Here is a 16,525-nt window from a genome sequence, read left to right on the forward strand (position 1 = left end):
GCTCTGGTCTAAAGTAGTGCACTATATAGGGAATAGGGTTCTGGTCTATAGTAGTGTACTATATAGGGAATAGGGCTCTGGTCTATAGTAGTACCACTATATAGGGAATAGGGCTCTGGTCTATAGTAGTACCACTATATAGGGAATAGGGCTCTGATCTACAGTAGTACCACTATATAGGGAATAGGGCTCTGGTCTATAGTGGTTCACTATATAGGGAATAGGGCTCTGGTCTATAGTAGTAACACTATACAGGGAATAGGGCTCTGGTCTATAGTGGTTCACTATATAGGGAATAGGGCTCTGGTCTATAGTAGTACCACTATATAGGGAATAGGGCTCTGGTCTATAGTGGTTCACTATATAGGGAATAGGGCTCTGGTCTATAGTGGTTCACTATATAGGGAATAGGGCTCTGGTCTATAGTAGTACCACTATATAGGGAATAGGGCTCTGGTCTAAAGTAGTGCACTATATAGGGAATAGGGTTCTGGTCTATAGTAGTGTACTATATAGGGAATAGGGCTCTGGTCTATAGAAGTACCACTATATAGGGAATAGGGCTCTGGTCTATAGTAGTACCACTATATAGGGAATAGGGCTCTGATCTACAGTAGTACCACTATATAGGGAATAGGGCTCTGGTCTATAGTGGTTCACTATATAGGGAATAGGGCTCTGGTCTATAGTAGTAACACTATATAGGGAATAGGGCTCTGGTCTATAGTGGTTCACTATATAGGGAATAGGGCTCTGGTCTATAGTAGTACCACTATATAGGGAATAGGGCTCTGGTCTATAGTGGTTCACTATATAGGGAATAGGGCTCTGGTCTATAGTAGTAACACTATATAGGGAATAGGGCTCTGGTCTATAGTGGTTCACTATATAGGGAATAGGGCTCTGGTCTATAGTGGTTCACTATATAGGGAATAGGGCTCTGGTCTATAGTGGTTCACTATATAGGGAATAGGGCTCTGGTCTATAGTGGTTCACTATATAGGGAATAGGGCTCTGGTCTATAGTAGTACCACTATATAGGGAATAGGGCTCTGGTCTATAGTAGTATACTATATAGGGAATAGGGCTCTGGTCTATAGTAGTGCACTATATAGGGAATAGGGCTCTGGTCTATAGTAGTACCACTATATACGGAATAGGGTCTGGTCTATAGTAGTACCACTATATAGGGAATAGGGCTCTGATCTATAGTAGTACCACTATATAGGGAATAGGGCTCTGGTCTATAGTAGTACCACTATATAGGGAATAGGGCTCTGGTCTATAGTGGTTCACTATATAGGGAATAGGGCTCTGGTCTATAGTAGTAACACTATATAGGGAATAGGGCTCTGGTCTATAGTAGTACCACTATATAGGGAATAGGGCTCTGGTCTATAGTAGTACCACTATATAGGGAATAGGGCTCTGGTCTATAGTAGTAACACTATATAGGGAATAGGGCTCTGGTCTATAGTAGTACCACTATATAGGGAATAGGGCTCTGGTCTATAGTAGTAACACTATATAGGGAATAGGGCTCTGGTCTATAGTAGTATCACTATATAGGGAATAGGGCTCTGGTCTATAGTAGTAACACTATATAGGGAATAGGGCTCTGGTCTATAGTAGTACCACTATATAGGGAATAGGGCTCTGGTCTATAGTAGTGTACTATATAGGGAATAGGGCTCTGGTCTATAGTAGTACCACTATATAGGGAATAGGGTGCCATTTGGGACAGAAACAGTGTGTGTGATTATTAAAAGTCTTGTGAAAAACTTGTGCAGGACTCTGTCTGTGTTTATGTAGGTATGTACAGTATATATGTGTGTTGTACTGTATGTAGGTATGTACAGTATATATGTGTGTTGTACTGTATGTAGGTATGTACAGTATATATGTGTGTTGTACTGTATGTAGGTATGTACAGTATATATGTGTGTTGTACTGTATGTAGGTATGTACAGTATATATGTGTGTTGTACTGTATGTAGGTATGTACAGTATATATGTGTGTTGTACTGTATGTAGGTATGTACAGTATATATTTGTGTTGTACTTTATGTATGTAGGTATGTACAGTATATATGTGTGTTGTACTGTATGTAGGTATGTACAGTATATATGTGTGTTGTACTGTATGTAGGTATGTACAGTATATATGTGTGTTGTACTGTATGTAGGTATGTACAGTATATATGTGTGTTGTACTGTATGTAGGTATGTACAGTATATATGTGTGTTGTACTGTATGTAGGTATGTACAGTATATATGTGTGTTGTACTGTATGTAGGTATGTACAGTATATATGTGTGTTGTACTGTATGTAGGTATGTACAGTATATATGTGTGTTGTACTGTATGTAGGTATGTACAGTATATATGTGTGTTGTACTGTATGTAGGTATGTACAGTATATATTTGTGTTGTACTTTATGTATGTAGGTATGTACAGTATATATGTGTGTTGTACTGTATGTAGGTATGTACAGTATATATGTGTGTTGTACTGTATGTAGGTATGTACAGTATATATGTGTGTTGTACTTTATGTATGTAGGTATGTACAGTATATATTTGTGTTGTACTTTATGTATGTAGGTACGTACAGTATATATGTGTGTTGTACTGTATGTAGGTACGTACAGTATATATGTGTGTTGTACTGTATGTAGGTATGTACAGTATATATTTGTGTTGTACTGTATGTAGGTATGTACAGTATATATGTGTGTTGTACTGTGTGTATGTAGGTATGTACAGTATATATGTGTGTTGTACTGTATGTATGTAGGTATGTACAGTATATATTTGTGTTGTACTGTATGTATAATGACGAAGCAAAAAAGCAAGTTTTTAGACAGTTTTGCAAATTGATTAAAATAAAAAAACGTAAATATCACATTTTAGTATTCAGACCCTTTACAAACCCGGAAAAACCCAGAAAAAACGCAAGGGGTGGGGGGCTGTGTACTGTGTGTGCGTGTGGGGGGGGTGTACTGTGTGTGCGTGTGGGGGGGTGTACTGTGTGTGTGGGGGGGCTGTGTACTGTGTGTGTGGGGCTGGTGGCTGTGTACTGTGTGTGTGGGGGGGGTGGCTGTGTACTGTGTGTGGGGGGGTGGCGGCTGTGTACTGTGTGTGTGGGGGGTGGCTGTGTACTGTGTGTGTGGGGGGGGGTGGCTGTGTACTGTGTGTGGGGGGGGGGGGGTGGCTGTGTACTGTGTGTGTGTGTGGGGGGGGTGGCTGTGTACTGTGTGTGTGTGGGGGGTGGTGGCTGTCTACTGTGTGTGGGGGGGGGTGGCTGTGTACTGTGTGTGTGGGGGGGGGGCTGTGTACTGTGTGTGTGTGGGGGGAGGGTGTGTACTGTGTGTGTGTGGGGGGTGGCTGTGTACTGTGTGTGTGGGGGGCTGTGTACTGTGTGTGTGGGGGGGTGGCTGTGTACTGTGTGTGTGTGGGGGGGTGGCTGTGTACTGTGTGTGTGTGGGGGGGGGTGGCTGTGTACTGTGTGTGTGGGGGGGGGTGGCTGTGTACTGTGTGTGTGGGGGGGGTGGCTGTGTACTGTGTGTGTGTGGGGGGGTGGCTGTGTACTGTGTGTGTGGGGGGGGGGGGCTGGCACTGTGTGTGTGGGGGGCTGTGTACTGTGTGTGGGGGGTGGCTGTGTACTGTGTGTGGGGGGGGGTGGCTGTGTACTGTGTGTGGGGGGGTGGCTGTGTACTGTGTGTGGGGGGGGGGGGGTGGCTGTGTACTGTGTGTGTGGGGGTGGCTGTGTACTGTGTGGGGGGGGGGTGGCTGTGTACTGTGTGTGGGGGGGGTGGCTGGTACTGTGTGTGTGGGGGGGTGGCTGTGTACTGTGTGTGTGTGTGGGGGGTGGCTGTGTACTGTGTGTGTGGGGGGGGGGGTGGCTGTGTACAGTATGTACTGTGTGTGTGTGTGGGGGGGGCTGCGTGTGTGTGGGGGGGTGGCTGTGTACAGTATGTACTGTGTGTGTGTGGGGGGGGCTGTGTACAGTATGTACTGTGTGTGTGGGGGGGTGGCTGTGTACAGTATGTACTGTGTTTGTGTGTGGGGGCGCTGTGTGTGTGTGGGGGGGCTGTGTGTGTGTGGGGGGGGGGCTGTGTGTGTGTGTGGGGGGTGGTGACTGTGTACATTATGTACTGTGTGTGTGGGGGGGGCTGTGTGTGGGGGGGGCTGTGTGTGGGGGGGGCTGTGTGGGGGGGGGCTGTGTGTGGGGGGTGGCTGTGTACAGTATGTACTGTGTGTATGTGTGTGGGGGGGGCTGTTTACAGTATGTATTGTGGGTGTGTGTGTGGGGGGGGGGCTGTGTGTGTGGGGGGCTGTGTGTGGGGGGGGCAGTGTGTGTGTGGGGGGGGGGCTGTGTGTGTGGGGGGGGGGCTGTGTGTGGGGGGGGGCTGTGTGTGTGGGGGGTGGCTGTGTGTGGGGGGGGGGCTGTGTACAGTATGTACAGTATGTGTGTGGGGGGGGGGGGTGTGTGTGTAGGGGGGCTGTGTGTGTAGGGGGGCTGTGTGTGTGGGGGGCTGTGTGTGTGGGGGGCTGTGTACAGTATGTACAGTATGTGTGTGTGGGGGGGCTGTGTGTGTGTGGGGGGCTGTGTGTGTGGGGGGGGCTGTGTGTGGGGGGGGGCTGTGTACAGTATGTACAGTATGTGTGTGTGGGGGGGGCTGTGTGTGTGTGGGGGGCTGTGTGTGTGGGGGGGGGCTGTGTACAGTATGTACAGCATGTGTGTGTAGGGGGGGGCTGTGTGTGTGGAGGGGGCTGTGTACAGTATGTTGTATCAATGACTAACGGCCTCCGCTTTTATTTTGAAATCTATTTCTGTTCTGTGTCTAAATGCAGGTCCTCTAGATGTGAGCATCCAGGCGAAGTGTGACCCGTGTCTCTCCAACCCCTGTCACAACGACGGTACCTGCTCCAACCACCCCGTCACCTTCTACCGCTGTAGCTGCCCCTACGGATTCAAGGTACTGACCCTGACCTCTAACCTCTGACCCCGTCACCTTCTACCGCTGTAGCTGCCCCTACGGATTCAAGGTACTGACCCTGACCTCTAACCTCTGACCCTGTCACAACGACGGTACCTGCTCCAACCACCCCGTCACCTTCTACCGCTGTAGCTGCCCCTACGGATTCAAGGTACTGACCTCTGACCCTAACCTCTAACCTCTGACCCCGTCACCTTCTACCGCTGTAGCTGCCCCTACGGATTCAAGGTACTGACCTCTGACCCTGACCTCTAACCTCTGACCCTGTCACAACGACGGTACCTGCTCCAACCACCCCGTCACCTTCTACCGCTGTAGCTGCCCCTACGGATTCAAGGTACTGACCCTGACCTCTAACCTCTGACCTCTAACCTCTGACCCTATCAACTTCTACCGCTGTAGCTGCCCCTACGGATTCAAGGTACTGACCTCTGACCCTGACCTCTAACCTTTGACCCTGTCACCTTCTACCGCTGTAGCTGCCCCTACGGATTCAAGGTACTGACCCTGACCTCTGACCCTAACCCTGACCTCTAACCTTTGACCCTGTCACCTTCTACCGCTTTTGCTAACCCTATGGATTCAAGGTACTGACCCTGACCTCTAACCTCTGACCTCTAACCTCTGACCCTATCAACTTCTACTGCTGTAGCTGCCCCTACGGATTCAAGGTACTGACCTCTGACCCTGACCTCTAAACTTTGACCCTGTCACCTTCTACCGCTGTAGCTGCCCCTACGGATTCAAGGTACTGACCATGACCTCTGACCTCCAACCCTCGACCCTGACAGACTGTAGCTGCCCCTACAGATTCAAGTTACTGACCCTGACCTCCAACCCTCGACCCTAACATACCTGTAGCTGCCCCTACAGATTCAAGTTAGACTTCTGACCTCCAACCCTCGACCCTGACAGACTGTAGCTAACCCTACAGATTCATGGTACTGACCTCTGATCTACAACCCTCGACCCAGTGGGACTTCTTTCTTGTCTCTGTGATTGGAGAAGACTCCAGGTGTAAGACATCACAGGGTCAAGTAACATAGGAACGTACCTCAGTCTGTATCAGTAACCTCTCTCTCTCTCTCTCGCTCCCTTTGTGTGTGTGCGTGTGGGCGTGTGTGTGTGTGTGTGTGTGTGTGTGCGTGTGCGTGCGTGTGTGTGTGCGTGTGTGTGTGCAGGGTCAGGACTGCGAGGAACCTCTCCATGCCTGTATCGGTAACCCCTGTCAGAACGCTGGTACCTGCCATCTGAAAGAAGGGGAACGCAGTAACTCCTGGTTAGACCCCCCCTGTCTAAAGTATTAATGTAGAGGTCTGATACCCCCCCTGTCTATAGTCTGATACCCCCCCCCCTGTCTATAGTATTAATATGGAGGTCTGATACCCCCCCTGTCTATAGTATTAATGTAGAGGTCTGATACCCCCCCCTGTCTATAGTATTAATGTGGAGGTCTGATACCCCCTGTCTATAGTATTAATGTGGAGGTCTGATACCCCCCTGTCTATAGTATTAATGTAGAGGTCTGATACCCCCCCCCCTGTCTATAGTATTAATGTGGAGGTCTGATACCCCCCCCCCCCCCTGTCTATAGTATTAATGTAGAGGTCTGATACCCCCCTGTCTATAGTATTAATGTAGAGGTCTGATACCCCCCCCCCCCCTGTCTATAGTATTAATGTGGAGGTCTGATACCCCCTGTCTATAGTATTAATGTAGAGGTCTGATACCCCCTGTCTATAGTATTAATGTAGAGGTCTGATACCCCCCCTGTCTATAGTATTAATGTGGAGGTCTGATACCCCCCTGTCTATAGTATTAATGTAGAGGTCTGATACACCCCCTGTCTATAGTATTAATGTAGAGGTCTGATACCCCCTGTCTATAGTATTAATGTGGAGGTCTGATACCCCCCCCCCTGTCTATAGTATTAATGTGGAGGTCTGCTACCCCCTTGTCTATAGTATTAATGTGGAGGTCTGATACCCCCTGTCTATAGTATTAATGTAGAGGTCTGATACCCCCCCCTGTCTATAGTATTAATGTAGAGGTCTGATACCCCCCTGTCTATAGTATTAATGTAGAGGTCTGATACCCCCCCCCCCCTGTCTATAGTATTAATGTGGAGGTCTGATACCCCCCCCCCCCTGTCTATAGTATTAATGTGGAGGTCTGACACCCCCTGTCTATAGTATTAATGTAGAGGTCTGATACCCCCCTGTCTATAGTATTAATGTAGAGGTCTGATACCCCCCTGTCTATAGTATTAATGTAGAGGTCTGATACCCCCCTGTCTATAGTATTAATGTAGAGGTCTGATACCCCCCCCTGTCTATAGTATTAATGTAGAGGTCTGATACCCCCCCCCCTGTCTATAGTATTAATGTGGAGGTCTGATACCCCCCTGTCTATAGTATTAATGTGGAGGTCTGACACCCCCTGTCTATAGTATTAATGTGGAGGTCTGATACCCCCTGTCTATAGTATTAATGTAGAGGTCTGATACCCCCTGTCTATAGTATTAATGTAGAGGTCTGATACCCCCCTGTCTATAGTATTAATGTGGAGGTCTGATACCCCCTTGTCTATAGTATTAATGTGGAGGTCTGATACCCCCCCCCCTGTCTATAGTATTAGTGTAGAGGTCGGATACCCCCCTGTCTATAGTATTAATGTAGAGGTCTGATACCCCCTGTCTATAGTATTAATGTAGAGGTCTGATACCCCCTGTCTATAGTATTAATGTGGAGGTCTGATACCCCCCATGTCTATAGTATTATTGTAGAGGTCTGATACCCCCCCCTGTCTATAGTATTATTGTAGAGGTCTGATACCCCCCCCCCCCTGTCTATAGTATTAATGTAGAGGTCTGATACCCCCCTGTCTATAGTATTAATGTAGAGGTCTGATACCCCCCCCTGTCTATAGTATTATTGTAGAGGTCTGATACCCCCCCTGTCTATTGTATTAATGTGGAGGTCTGATACCCCCCCCCTGTCTATAGTATTAATGTAGAGGTCTGATACCCCCCTGTCTATAGTATTAATGTGGTCTGATACCCCCCCCTGTCTATAGTATTAATGTAGAGGTCTGATACCCCCCCCTGTCTATAGTATTAATGTAGAGGTCTGATACCCCCTGTCTATAGTATTAATGTAGAGGTCTGATACCCCCTGTCTATAGTATTAATGTAGAGGTCTGATACCCCCCTGTCTATAGTATTAATGTGGAGGTCTGATACCCCCTGTCTATAGTATTAATGTAGAGGTCTGATACCCCCCTGTCTATAGTATTAATGTAGAGGTCTGATACCCCCTGTCTATAGTATTAATGTGGAGGTCTGATACCCCCCTGTCTATAGTATTAATGTAGAGGTCTGATACCCCCCCGTCTATAGTATTAATGTGGTCTGATACCCCCCTGTCTATAGTATTAATGTAGAGGTCTGATACCCCCTATAGTATTAATGTCTATAGTATTAATGTAGAGGTCTGATACCCCCTGTCTATAGTATTAATGTAGAGGTCTGATACCCCCCCCTGTCTATAGTATTAATGTAGAGGTCTGATACCCCTGTCCCCCCTGTCTATAGTATTAATGTAGAGGTCTGATACCCCCCTGTCTATAGTATTAATGTAGAGGTCTGATACCCCCCTGTCTATAGTATTAATGTAGAGGTCTGATACCCCCCCTGTCTATAGTATTAATGTAGAGGTCTGATACCCCCCTGTCTATAGTATTAATGTGGAGGTCTGATACCCCCCCCTGTCTATAGTATTATTAATATGGAGGTCTGATACCCCCTGTCTATAGTATTAATGTAGAGGTCTGATACCCCCTGTCTATAGTATTAATGTAGAGGTCTGATACCCCCTGTCTATAGTATTAATGTAGAGGTCTGATACCCCCCTGTCTATAGTATTAATGTAGAGGTCTGATACCCCCCTGTCTATAGTATTAATGTAGAGGTCTGATACCCCCTGTCTATAGTATTAATGTGGAGGTCTGATACCCCCCCCCCCCTGTCCCCCCCTGTCTATAGTATTAATGTAGAGGTCTGATACCCCCTGTCTATAGTATTAATGTAGAGGTCTGATACCCCCCCCTGTCTATAGTATTAATGTAGAGGTCTGATACCCCCCCCATGTCTATAGTATTAATGTAGAGGTCTGATACCCCCCCTGTCTATAGTATTAATGTAGAGGTCTGATACCCCCCTGTCTATAGTATTAATGTAGAGGTCCCCCCCCTGTCTATAGTATTAATGTAGAGGTCTGATACCCCCCTGTCTATAGTATTAATGTAGAGGTCTGATACCCCCTGTCTATAGTATTAATGTAGAGGTCTGATACCCCCCTGTCTATAGTATTAATGTAGAGGTCTGATACCCCCCTGTCTATAGTATTAATGTGGAGGTCTGATACCCCCCCCTGTCTATAGTATTAATATGGAGGTCTGATACCCCCCTGTCTATAGTATTAATGTGGAGGTCTGATACCCCCCTGTCTATAGTATTAATATGGAGGTCTGATACCCCCCCTGTCTATAGTATTAATGTAGAGGTCTGATACCCCCCTGTCTATAGTATTAATGTAGAGGTCTGATACCCCCCTGTCTATAGTATTAATGTGGAGGTCTGATACCCCCCCCCCTGTCTATAGTATTAATGTGGAGGTCTGATACCCCCTGTCTATAGTATTAATGTGGAGGTCTGATACCCCCCTGTCTATAGTATTAATGTGGAGGTCTGATACCCCCCCTGTCTATAGTATTAATGTGGAGGTCTGATACCCCCCCCTGTCTATAGTATTAATGTAGAGGTCTGATACCCCCCTGTCTATAGTATTAATGTAGAGGTCTGATACCCCCCTGTCTATAGTATTAATGTAGAGGTCTGATACCCCCCTGTCTATAGTATTAATGTGGAGGTCTGATACCCCCCCCTGTCTATAGTATTAATGTAGAGGTCTGATACCCCCCTGTCTATAGTATTAATGTAGAGGTCTGATACCCCCCCCCTGTCTATAGTATTAATGTAGAGGTCTGATACCCCCCCCTGTCTATAGTATTAATGTGGAGGTCTGATACCCCCCCCTGTCTATAGTATTAATGTAGAGGTCTGATACCCCCCTGTCTATAGTATTAATGTGGAGGTCTGATACCCCCCTGTCTATAGTATTAATGTAGAGGTCTGATACCCCCTGTCTATAGTATTAATGTAGAGGTCTGATACCCCCCCTGTCTATAGTATTAATGTAGAGGTCTGATACCCCCCTGTCTATAGTATTAATGTAGAGGTCTGATACCCCCCTGTCTATAGTATTAATGTAGAGGTCTGATACCCCCCTGTCTATAGTATTAATGTAGAGGTCTGATACCCCCCTGTCTATAGTATTAATGTAGAGGTCTGATACCCCCCTGTCTATAGTATTAATGTAGAGGTCTGATACCCCCCTGTCTATAGTATTAATGTAGAGGTCTGATACCCCCCTGTCTATAGTATTAATGTAGAGGTCTGATACCCCCTGTCTATAGTATTAATGTAGAGGTCTGATACCCCCTGTCTATAGTATTAATGTAGAGGTCTGATACCCCCTGTCTATAGTATTAATGTAGAGGTCTGATACCCCCCTGTCTATAGTATTAATGTAGAGGTCTGATACCCCCCTGTCTATAGTATTAATGTAGAGGTCTGATACCCCCTGTCTATAGTATTAATGTAGAGGTCTGATACCCCCCTGTCTATAGTATTAATGTGGAGGTCTGATACCCCCCTGTCTATAGTATTAATGTAGAGGTCTGATACCCCCCTGTCTATAGTATTAATGTAGAGGTCTGATACCCCCTGTCTATAGTATTAATGTGGAGGTCTGATACCCCCCTGTCTATAGTATTAATGTGGAGGTCTGATACCCCCTTGTCTATAGTATTAATGTGGAGGTCTGATACCCCCTGTCTATAGTATTAATGTAGAGGTCTGATACCCCCCTGTCTATAGTATTAATGTAGAGGTCTGATACCCCCCTGTCTATAGTATTAATGTGGAGGTCTGATACCCCCCCCTGTCTATAGTATTAATGTAGAGGTCTGATACCCCCTGTCTATAGTATTAATGTAGAGGTCTGATACCCCCCTGTCTATAGTATTAATGTAGAGGTCTGATACCCCCCTGTCTATAGTATTAATGTAGAGGTCTGATACCCCCTTGTCTATAGTATTAATGTAGAGGTCTGATACCCCCCTGTCTATAGTATTAATGTAGAGGTCTGATACCCCCTGTCTATAGTATTAATGTGGAGGTCTGATACCCCCTGTCTATAGTATTAATGTAGAGGTCTGATACCCCCTGTCTATAGTATTAATGTGGAGGTCTGATACCCCCCCCTGTCTATAGTATTAATGTGGAGGTCTGATACCCCCCTGTCTATAGTATTAATGTAGAGGTCTGATACCCCCCCCCCTGTCTATAGTATTAATGTAGAGGTCTGATACCCCCCCTGTCTATAGTATTAATGTAGAGGTCTGATACCCCCTGTCTATAGTATTAATGTAGAGGTCTGATACCCCCCCTGTCTATAGTATTAATGTAGAGGTCTGATACCCCCCTGTCTATAGTATTAATGTAGAGGTCTGATACCCCCCTGTCTATAGTATTAATGTAGAGGTCTGATACCCCCCCCTGTCTATAGTATTAATGTAGAGGTCTGATACCCCCCTGTCTATAGTATTAATGTAGAGGTCTGATACCCCCTGTCTATAGTATTATTGTAGAGGTCTGATACCCCCCTGTCTATAGTATTAATGTGGAGGTCTGATACCCCCCTGTCTATAGTATTATTGTAGAGGTCTGATACCCCCCTGTCTATAGTATTATTGTAGAGGTCTGATACCCCCCTGTCTATAGTATTAATGTAGAGGTCTGATACCCCCCTGTCTATAGTATTATTGTAGAGGTCTGATACCCCCCTGTCTATAGTATTAATGTGGAGGTCTGATACCCCCCTGTCTATAGTATTAATGTGGAGGTCTGATACCCCCTGTCTATAGTATTAATGTAGAGGTCTGATACCCCCCTGTCTATAGTATTAATGTAGAGGTCTGATACCCCCTGTCTATAGTATTAATGTAGAGGTCTGATACCCCCCTGTCTATAGTATTAATGTAGAGGTCTGATACCCCCTGTCTATAGTATTAATGTAGAGGTCTGATACCCCCTGTCTATAGTATTAATGTAGAGGTCTGATACCCCCCTGTCTATAGTATTAATGTAGAGGTCTGATACCCCCCCTGTCTATAGTATTATTGTAGAGGTCTGATACCCCCCCTGTCTATAGTATTAATGTGGAGGTCTGATACCCCCCTGTCTATAGTATTAATGTAGAGGTCTGATACCCCCTGTCTATAGTATTAATGTGGTCTGATACCCCCTGTCTATAGTATTAATGTAGAGGTCTGATACCCCCCTGTCTATAGTATTAATGTAGAGGTCTGATACCCCCCTGTCTATAGTATTAATGTAGAGGTCTGATACCCCCCCTGTCTATAGTATTAATGTGGAGGTCTGATACCCCCCCCCTGTCTATAGTATTAGTGTAGAGGTCTTATACCCCCCTGTCTATAGTATTAATGTAGAGGTCTGATACCCCCTGTCTATAGTATTAATGTAGAGGTCTGATACCCCCTGTCTATAGTATTAATGTGGTCTGATACCCCCTGTCTATAGTATTAATGTAGAGGTCTGATACCCCCCTGTCTATAGTATTAATGTGGAGGTCTGATACCCCCCCCTGTCTATAGTATTAATGTAGAGGTCTGATACCCCCTTGTCTATAGTATTAATGTGGAGGTCTGATACCCCCCTGTCTATAGTATTAATGTAGAGGTCTGATACCCCCTGTCTATAGTATTAATGTAGAGGTCTGATACCCCCTGTCTATAGTATTAATGTAGAGGTCTGATACCCCCTGTCTATAGTATTAATGTAGAGGTCTGATACCCCCTTGTCTATAGTATTAATGTAGAGGTCTGATACCCCCTGTCTATAGTATTAATGTGTCTATAGAGGTCTGATACCCCCCTGTCTATAGTATTATTGTAGAGGTCTGATACCCCCCCCTGTCTATAGTATTAATGTAGAGGTCTGATACCCCCCTGTCTATAGTATTAATGTAGAGGTCTGATACCCCCCTGTCTATAGTATTATTGTAGAGGTCTGATACCCCCCTGTCTATAGTATTAATGTGGAGGTCTGATACCCCCCTGTCTATAGTATTAATGTGGAGGTCTGATACCCCCCCCTGTCTATAGTATTAATGTAGAGGTCTGATACCCCCTGTCTATAGTATTAATGTAGAGGTCTGATACCCCCCTGTCTATAGTATTAATGTAGAGGTCTGATACCCCCTACCCCCTGTCTATAGTATTAATGTAGAGGTCTGATACCCCCTGTCTATAGTATTAATGTAGAGGTCTGATACCCCCTGTCTATAGTATTAATGTAGAGGTCTGATACCCCCCTGTCTATAGTATTAATGTGGAGGTCTGATACCCCCCTGTCTATAGTATTAATGTAGAGGTCTGATACCCCCTGTCTATAGTATTAATGTAGAGGTCTGATACCCCCCTGTCTATAGTATTAATGTGGAGGTCTGATACCCCCCCCTGTCTATAGTATTAATGTAGAGGTCTGATACCCCCTGTCTATAGTATTAATGTGGAGGTCTGATAACCCCCTGTCTATAGTATTAATGTAGAGGTCTGATACCCCCTGTCTATAGTATTAATGTGGAGGTCTGATACCCCCTGTCTATAGTATTAATGTGGAGGTCTGATACCCCCCCCTGTCTATAGTATTAATGTAGAGGTCTGATACCCCCCTGTCTATAGTATTAATGTAGAGGTCTGATACCCCCCCCCCTGTCTATAGTATTAATGTGGAGGTCTGATACCCCCCCCCTGTCTATAGTATTAATGTAGAGGTCTGATACCCCCTGTCTATAGTATTAATGTAGAGGTCTGATACCCCCCCCCCTGTCTATAGTATTAATGTGGAGGTCTGATACCCCCCTGTCTATAGTATTAATGTAGAGGTCTGATACCCCCCCCTGTCTATAGTATTAATGTGGAGGTCTGATACCCCCCCCTGTCTATAGTATTAATGTGGAGGTCTGATACCCCCCCCTGTCTATAGTATTAATGTAGAGGTCTGATACCCCCTGTCTATAGTATTAATGTAGAGGTCTGATACCCCCCCCCCTGTCTATAGTATTAATGTGGAGGTCTGATACCCCCCCCCTGTCTATAGTATTAATGTAGAGGTCTGATACCCCCCTGTCTATAGTATTAATGTGGAGGTCTGATACCCCCCCCTGTCTATAGTATTAATGTAGAGGTCTGATACCCCCCCTGTCTATAGTATTAATGTAGAGGTCTGATACCCCCCCCCCTGTCTATAGTATTAATGTGGAGGTCTGATACCCCCCCTGTCTATAGTATTAATGTAGAGGTCTGATACCCCCCCCCCTGTCTATAGTATTAATGTAGAGGTCTGATACCCCCCCCCCTGTCTATAGTATTAATGTAGAGGTCTGATACCCCCCCTGTCTATAGTATTAATGTGGAGGTCTGATACCCCCCTGTCTATAGTATTAATGTAGAGGTCTGATACCCCCCTGTCTATAGTATTAATGTAGAGGTCTGATACCCCCCTGTCTATAGTATTAATGTGGAGGTCTGATACCCCCCTGTCTATAGTATTAATGTAGAGGTCTGATACCCCCCTGTCTATAGTATTAATGTGGAGGTCTGATACCCCCCCCTGTCTATAGTATTAATGTGGAGGTCTGATACCCCCCCCTGTCTATAGTATTAATGTAGAGGTCTGATACCCCCCTGTCTATAGTATTAATGTAGAGGTCTGATACCCCCCCCTGTCTATAGTATTAATGTGGAGGTCTGATACCCCCTGTCTATAGTATTAATGTAGAGGTCTGATACCCCCTGTCTATAGTATTAATGTGGAGGTCCCCCCCTGTCTATAGTATTAATGTAGAGGTCTGATACCCCCCTGTCTATAGTATTAATGTGTCCCCCCCTGTCTATAGTATTAATGTAGAGGTCTGATACCCCCTGTCTATAGTATTAATGTGGAGGTCTGATACCCCTGTCTATAGTATTAATGTGGAGGTCTGATACCCCCCCCTGTCTATAGTATTAATGTAGAGGTCTGATACCCCCCTGTCTATAGTATTAATGTAGAGGTCTGATACCCCCCTGTCTATAGTATTAATGTGGTCTGATATCCCCCCTGTCTATAGTATTAATGTAGAGGTCTGATACCCCCTGTCTATAGTATTAATGTAGAGGTCTGATACAACCCCCCTGTCTATAGTATTAATGTGGAGGTCTGATACGGGTAACACACCCCCCCTGTCTATAGTATTAATGTAGAGGTCTGATACCCCCTGTCTATAGTATTAATGTAGAGGTCTGATACACCCCCCCTGTCTATAGTATTAATGTGGAGGTCTGATACCCCCCCCTGTCTATAGTATTAATGTAGAGGTCTGATACCCCCCTGTCTATAGTATTAATGTGGAGGTCTGATACCCCCCCCTGTCTATAGTATTAATGTGGAGGTCTGATACCCCCCTGTCTATAGTATTAATGTAGAGGTCTGATACCCCTGTCTATAGTATTAATGTAGAGGTCTGATACCCCCCTGTCTATAGTATTAATGTGGAGGTCTGACACCCCCTGTCTATAGTATTAATGTAGAGGTCTGATCCCCCTGTCTATAGTATTAATGTGGAGGTCTGATACCCCCCCTGTCTATAGTATTAATGTAGAGGTCTGATACCCCCCTGTCTATAGTATTAATGTAGAGGTCTGATACCCCCTGTCTATAGTATTAATGTAGAGGTCTGATACCCCCCTGTCTATAGTATTAATGTAGAGGTCTGATACCCCCCTGTCTATAGTATTAATGTAGAGGTCTGATACCCCCCTGTCTATCCCTGTCTATAGTATTAATGTAGAGGTCTGATACCCCCTGTCTATAGTATTAATGTAGAGGTCTGATACCCCCTGTCTATAGTATTCTGTAGAGGTCTGATTCCCCCTGTCTATAGTATTATTGTAGAGGTCTGATTCCCTCTGTCTGTCATTAATGTAGAGGTCTGATTCTGTTCCCCCTGTCTATAGTATTAATGTAGAGGTCTGATACTCCCCTGTCTATAGTATTAATGTGGAGGTCTGATTCACTCCCCCTGTCTATAGTATTCTGTAGAGGTCTGATACCCCCCTGTCTATAGTATTATTGTAGAGGTCTGCCCCCCTGTCTATAGTATTAATGTAGAGGTCTGATCCCCCCCTGTCTATAGTATTAATGTAGAGGTCTGATTCCCCCCCCTGTCTATTGTATTAATGTGGAGGTCTGATACCCCCCTGTCTATAGTATTAATGTGGAGGTCTGATACCCCCCTGTCTATAGTATTAATGTAGAGGTCTGATACCCCCCCCC

General features: G+C 45.5%; 2 protein-coding genes across 2 annotated transcripts in view; one reads left to right on the top strand and one right to left on the bottom strand.

Annotated features, from left to right (window-relative positions):
* The window catches only part of LOC135507226 (slit homolog 2 protein-like), a 640,120-nt gene that overhangs the window by 210,219 nt on the left and 413,376 nt on the right, over positions 1-16,525 (bottom strand).
* The window catches only part of LOC135506437 (slit homolog 2 protein-like), a 117,396-nt gene that overhangs the window by 57,285 nt on the left and 43,586 nt on the right, over positions 1-16,525 (top strand). The window contains exons 24-25 of the mRNA XM_064925829.1: positions 4,859-4,983; positions 6,186-6,283. Of these exons, the coding sequence (XP_064781901.1) occupies positions 4,859-4,983; positions 6,186-6,283 (223 nt within the window). The remainder of the gene's footprint in view (positions 1-4,858; positions 4,984-6,185; positions 6,284-16,525) is intronic.

The sequence above is a fragment of the Oncorhynchus masou genome, chromosome 20 (genome assembly GCF_036934945.1).
Source record: "Oncorhynchus masou masou isolate Uvic2021 chromosome 20, UVic_Omas_1.1, whole genome shotgun sequence".
In the NCBI taxonomy this organism is placed as follows: Eukaryota; Metazoa; Chordata; class Actinopteri; order Salmoniformes; family Salmonidae; genus Oncorhynchus; species Oncorhynchus masou.